This window comes from Podarcis muralis, chromosome 2 (genome assembly GCF_964188315.1).
Source record: "Podarcis muralis chromosome 2, rPodMur119.hap1.1, whole genome shotgun sequence".
NCBI lineage: Eukaryota > Metazoa > Chordata > Lepidosauria > Squamata > Lacertidae > Podarcis > Podarcis muralis.
This window is the reverse complement of record NC_135656.1, coordinates 123,633,618-123,639,792: the sequence shown is the minus strand read 5'-3', so window position 1 is coordinate 123,639,792 and position 6,175 is coordinate 123,633,618. Positions and strand designations below refer to the sequence as shown.

General features: G+C 43.1%; 1 protein-coding gene across 1 annotated transcript; it reads right to left on the bottom strand.

The window, feature by feature from the left end:
- Positions 1 to 789: 789 nt before the first annotated feature.
- LOC114591198 (vomeronasal type-2 receptor 26-like) lies at positions 790 to 5,749 on the bottom strand. The gene is made up of 3 exons (XM_077923691.1): positions 5,693 to 5,749; positions 5,409 to 5,497; positions 790 to 1,735 (listed from the first exon to the last, which is right to left on the bottom strand). Exons 1-3 carry the CDS (start codon positions 5,747 to 5,749, stop codon positions 790 to 792), a joined length of 1,092 nt encoding a protein of 363 aa, XP_077779817.1.
- Between the last annotated feature and the right edge of the window lie 426 nt (positions 5,750 to 6,175).

Below are 6,175 nucleotides of genomic sequence, written 5' to 3'. Positions count from 1 at the left end.
TCAATGTCCATGTCCAGTCCAAAACCAAAACTTCAGTCATATCCCTCCATGTTCTACGTTTTCTCCTAGCCTTGCATTTTCGATCCTCATCAAGAATCATCTGCCAAAAAATCTCTCTTCTCATAAACCTTTTGTATAATGCTGGTCCTAAAGGTTCTCCACTGGCTCCCAGCATGTTTCTGAGCACAATTCAGTGTTGGTACTGACCTTTAGAGCCCTAAACTGCCTCGGCCCTGTATACTGGAAGGAATGCCTCCACCCCAGTCGTTCCGCCTGGACACTGAGGTCCCCCTTCGAGGGCCTTTTGCCAATTCCCTCACTATGAGAAGCAAATTACAGGGAACAATGTAGAGGGCCTTCTCGGTAGCGGCACCCGCCCTTTTGAACATGTCCCCTCAGATGTCAAGGAAATAAAGAATGACATAAATTATAGAAGACACCTGAAGTCAAGCCTGTATCAGGAATTTTTTAATGGTTGGTGTTTTAGAATGTTTCGTTATGTGCTGTAATCTGCCCATAGTGGCTGGAGAAATAAATAATAAATTATTCTTATTCTTATATTCCCAAAAGACCTTTTACTGATATCTCTTATGTGGCTAGTTTAATGTCATTTCTTTATAATTTAGCTAATTTCATTTTGTACTTTAGTAATTCCGTTTGCAACTTCTTAAGCAGCTTATGAAATCCTGCTATGGGTCGTGATCAATTTAACTCCAGTTGAGATTGTGGCTGGGACTTCTACCTGTACAATTTTATGATATCCCTAGAACTAAGGATCAAATGCCATGCTTAGTTTTTTGTTGTCAGGTGCTCCTTCGTGTTCAGATCAGGCCTCAATATAATAATGTAGCACTTGGGAATGAAGATGCAGCCCAGGAGCCCAGCACTGGAGGCCAAGATAGAGAAGATCTGAACGGCTACCATGAATTTCCCCTTGGTGCTCAGGTAGGTGGGCACAAAGGACACCCAAACACTGCAGAAGACCAGCATGCTGAAGGTGATCAGCTTGGCTTCATTGAAGGCCCCTGGTAGATTCCGTGCTAAGAAAGCCACTGTGAAGCAGATGGCAGCCAGGAAGCCCATGTAGCTGAGGGAACTGTAAAGCATGGCAACAGAGCCTTCATTGCATTGGACAATGATCTCTCCAAGTTGGGAGCTGAAGTCAAAGTCTGGAAATGGAGGCGAGATCCCCAGCCAGATGGTGCAGATGAGAACTTGGATACTGGAGCAGGAAATGACAATGGAGTGGGCCAAACTCTTCCCCAGCCATCTCCTCACCCTGTTCCCTGGCTTAGTGGCCAGGAAAGCCAGGACTACAGTGATGGTTTTTGCCAAGACAGAAGAGACAGCAACTGAGAAGATGATGCAGAAGGCTGTTTGACGGAGAAGACAGGTCACGTTCCTTGGCTTTCCAATGAAGAGGAAGGAGGACAAAAAGGAGAGCAGTAGAGAGATGAGGAGGATGTAGGAGAGGTCCCTGTTGTTGGCTTTGACTATGGGAGTTTCTTTGTATTTAGTGAAGATTCCTAACACAAAACCTGTGGTTAAGGATAAGAGGAGGGCAAGGGAAGCCAGGAGGCTCCCCAAACATTCTTCATAGGACAGGAAGGTAAATATTTTGGGGACACATTGATGTCTATCCTCATTTGGATGCTGATCCTCTGGACATTTGGTGCAGTCATCAGCATCTGCAGAGAGGAAAACACAGTTCAGTCTCCTAACATCATTCACAAAACTGCAATGGTGTGCATGCTGTTGAGCTGCTCATACAGGATTTTCAAAAAGACCCACACTGTTCTTTGAAGTGCTGGCAATCAAGGCTTTAAAGCATGAAATCAGCTAACATCACTATTGCATTTGGTGATCGACAGGTTGGCAGCAGCACCCAGCTGCTATTTTCACCTGGGAAATTGAGATCTAGTGCAAAGGCCAGAAAAAATTCTGGATCGCTGGATTATACAACCTTGGGTTAAATGGATCAATAGGTTGACTCAGTATAATGGCAGCTTCTTGTTATGTTTGAATATTGAGAAGCATAATATTAATAGAAGATTGCAATGGTGCGGTGATGCTAGAAATGGACAGACTAACAAAAAAGAAAAAAGTTAAACAAGGTAAATTACCAAGGACATTCTTCGATCTTGTTGAAAATTTTGATTTAATAGATGTTTGGAGCCTCAAACATCCGACCACAAAGCAATTTACTTTTTTTTCTGAGCCACACAAAAGTTGGGGAAGGATAGTTCTAATATGGGTTTCAAGGGATCTAACTCCAAGAACATTGAAATGTGAAATATTGCCTCGAACATTATCAGATCATAACCGTATAATTTTAGAGGTTAAAAGTAATGAACAAAATTCATTCAGATGGAGGATGAATGAAAACCTTTTTGAGAATTTAGAGTGATTGAAAAAGCTAAGGAGACTTTGAAAGAATATTTTAAATGGAATTTAAATAAAGAAACAAGTCTGGACATTGTTTGGGATGTGAGTAAAGCCGTCATGAGAGGTTTCCTGATTCAGCAAAATAATTATAGGAGAAAGTTGAGAGAAAAGAAAAAAGAAGAAATTAACGATAAAACCCAAAGATGAACAGATCAAGCAAGTAATTAAAATGTTACAAACTCAGTTTTCGATATTGGTAAACCAAGAAGTTGAATGGTAAATCAAATTAATGAGACAGAAATTCTTTGAATCGGCTAATAAAACAGGGAAACTTCTTGCATGGCAATTAAGAAAAAGACAAAAACAGAATGTGATAAATAAAATAAAAGTAGGAGAACACCTATTTCCGAAGGAAATAAAGAAATTTTGATTTTGGTTACAACATAGAACATGATAAATGGGTAAAACTATGGAACGAAGGGATGAAATTTACTGCGTGTTCCACTTTAATGGAAAACTTAGAAAAAATGATGTACCGGTGGTATATTACCCCGGTCAAATTGGCGAAAATGTACAAACTGGGTAACAAAGCCTGTTGGAAATGTAAACTTAAGGATGGGGATCTCTACCACATGTGGTGGGAATGTGAAAAGATGAAAAAATTCTGGGACTTAATATATAATGAACTCAAGAAGCAGAGGCTTGACAACCATATGTCAGGAGTGCTCTGATGGTGTTTCCTGCTTGGCAGGGGGTTGGACTCGATGGCCTTTGTGGTCTATTCCAACTCTATGATTCTATGATTCTAAGAAACTTTTTAGGTACACATTCCCAAAAAAAACAGAGGCTTTCCCTACTAGGGATAATAGGAGAGGAAGTAAAAAATGAGGATCATAAATTATTTCAATACGCCATGGTAGCAGCTAGGATCTTTGTAGCCCAAAAATGGAAGCCACCAGAGATCCCAACGGTTATGGAATGGCAGGCTAAATTTTTTGAATATACAGAATTAGCGAAAATGACGTATAAAATCCAACACCAAAAAGGGGCAAAGTTTGTAGAAGAATGGGGTAAATTTGCAACATATATAGGAATTAATTGTAGAAGTTTAAAAACTACAGCAAGGTTAATATAATTCTTGTGACGTGTATAGAAATGAAGAAGAAACTGTAAGAGAAGATTTATATTAAGAAAACCGTAACTGGGAAGGAAGGAAGTCGAGGCGTGATTCTACGCAATGTAAATAAGATGACACTAAGAATGACTGTAAAGATTGTTTTATTTTGTTTGTGGAAAAATTCAATAAAAAGCATTTTTAAAAAAATATTGAGAAGCAGATGTGTTAAGACCCAACTTATTTTATAATATATTGAAGCTACAATTATTCCCTCTTTAGGGAAGCTTTTAACGACTGGTTTTAATGTATATTTAACCTTCTCTTGTAAGCGGGGTAGAAATAATAAATTATATTGTTGTTGTTTCTAAAATCATGTATTGCTTTAGAATTATATGATTCCTCCAAGGAACTCGGAGGAGTATTATTGTGTGGCACTGCCTCCATTCCTGAACTGCTGGGACCTCTCAGAAATTGTCAGGTGGTCTCTCTGGCCCTAGTGCTGACTGACTCCATGGCAGGACAACAACCCTCCAGAGGCCACAGGTTTGGTCAACCCAGTACACCCTGGTGCTCTTGCTCACTTTCCCCTCACTCAACATGAAAGTTCCCAGTACCTGATTCACTGACATGTACTCCCTGCAACATTGGAGGTGTCCTTTGAATACTAGTTGCTGGAGATCACATGGGGGGGGGAGGGCTGTTTTTTCTATGCAGCAAGGCCTTCCTTATATCCTCGGTTTTTCTTATGGATAGATTTGGAAGATGTTTCACCTATCCATCAGTAAAACTGTACAGCTGATGTAGTAGAAGTCGAAACCATAAGACAAAATTCTGTAGAGGAGCTACCATAATTAAAACCTGAAAAATTCTACAAGTCTCAGCAGATGGGCAAATTAAGTTTCCTGGTGCTGTGGGGACATTAAAAAGGTAAAGGGACCCCTGACCATTACAGGCTGGCAATAGGTGAACGATGGGGTGACATTTTCAGTGCTATTTTCTACAAAAAGAGGTGCCTGTCAGGGAACGGTCTGAATCAGAGGATTGGGGAATGCGTTCTCAGGCAGATCGGCTCCTCTCTGAAGAGGGAGAGACACAGACACCGAGCACATTAAGCCAGAGTTACCTAGCTACGAGATAATGGAAAGAGAAACAGAAGGGAGGGAACAGCCAGCAATAGAATATAGAATAGAATAGAATAGAATAGAATAGAATAGAATAGAATAGAATAGAATAGAATAGAATAGAATAGAATAGTGTAGGGGGCCCTCCCTCCCCACAAACTAGAAGGTCCATTTGTATTAGAGAACAAATAATGCAGCGAGACTATAAAATATAAACTGCTCATTAATTATGGTTATTAACATCTTATTTGGAATGGCTCAAATATTTGCCCCATCTTCTCATCAAAGGCCCTTTCCTCTGAGATCCTCTCCTACCTTCCACAGTGGAGATTGTCCCTTCTGAGCAGGGAGCGCAATCATAGCAGCAGGGCGGCTTCCCTTCCTGAACTTTTCTGGAATATCCAGGGAGACAGCTTTCTGTGCATCTTGAACGAGGCACCATCTAGGCATGAAGAGAAAATTGAGCACTAAGGAGAAAGTGATAGGTGAATTTTTGCCTTTGGACACAGTCCTAAGTTGACCCCAGGCCCTATTTTGGGACAGTTACATTTCTCTTTATATTTTGCCGAGTTGCATGGAAGATATTTTTTTTGGATGTTTCTGCTTCCCCCATCCCCACCCCCCTTAACATTGATATCTCACATTTCTATGCTACAATAGTATTGCAAACTGCAATACTAAGATTACAGTTAACAACAAACAGGAGCATGGCATAAACCATCATACGAACATCAGCAATAAAACAAGTCATCTGTTGCTGTGCTGGTCCCGGGGGGGGGGGTTACTGTGCGGCATGGTCTGAGTCTGGTCCTGGGTCAAGAGTCTGGAGGCTGTCTGTCAAGGGCAAAGCGGGGTCCAAGGCAAGGAGCCTGGCCTGGTCAGGAACTCCAGAAGAGCAGGTCAGGGTGCTGGCAGGAACAGGTTTCCAACGATGTTGCTCCTGCAACCTGGGACTGGGCTGACTGGCCTTTATCTCCTCTGAGGCCTGGGGCGGTCCCGGCCCACAGGCGACTCGCCTCCCCTGGCCTACGTTAGCCTTCTGGCGGGGCCACCAAAACTCCCGGCTTACCAGATGGGTGGTCCGATACTGCCCGAAGTGCCCCGCTGCTAGGGCGTAATGAGTCATCCGGAGAACCTCAGCCCGCAGTGGTCCTGGTGGGATGTACAGGCGACCGTGGTGTAGCAGTAGGCCCTGGTGCACGACCAGTCCCGGATACTGAGGGCATGACCCTTCGGCCAGTTCCCGGAGTCGTTCTCGAGCCCAAGCGTCGACCCGTTGCTGTTCCCGCACCCGAGCCCACAGTGGCTCAGCCTCCCGAGCGGCCAGGAACTCGGCCGGTGGTAGAATCGTGGTTGGTACTGCTTGCTGTACCGTGTCTGCGACATCTTCAGGTTTCCGGGACAGGGCATCCGCCTTCTGCTTTTGGGAGCTAGGGATGTAGAGGATCCAGAACTGGAACCGAGAGAGGAACAGCGCCCACCGGATCTGACTTTGATTCAACTTGCGGGTGGTTTGGAGGTACTCCAGGTTCTGGTGGTCAGTTCTCACTTC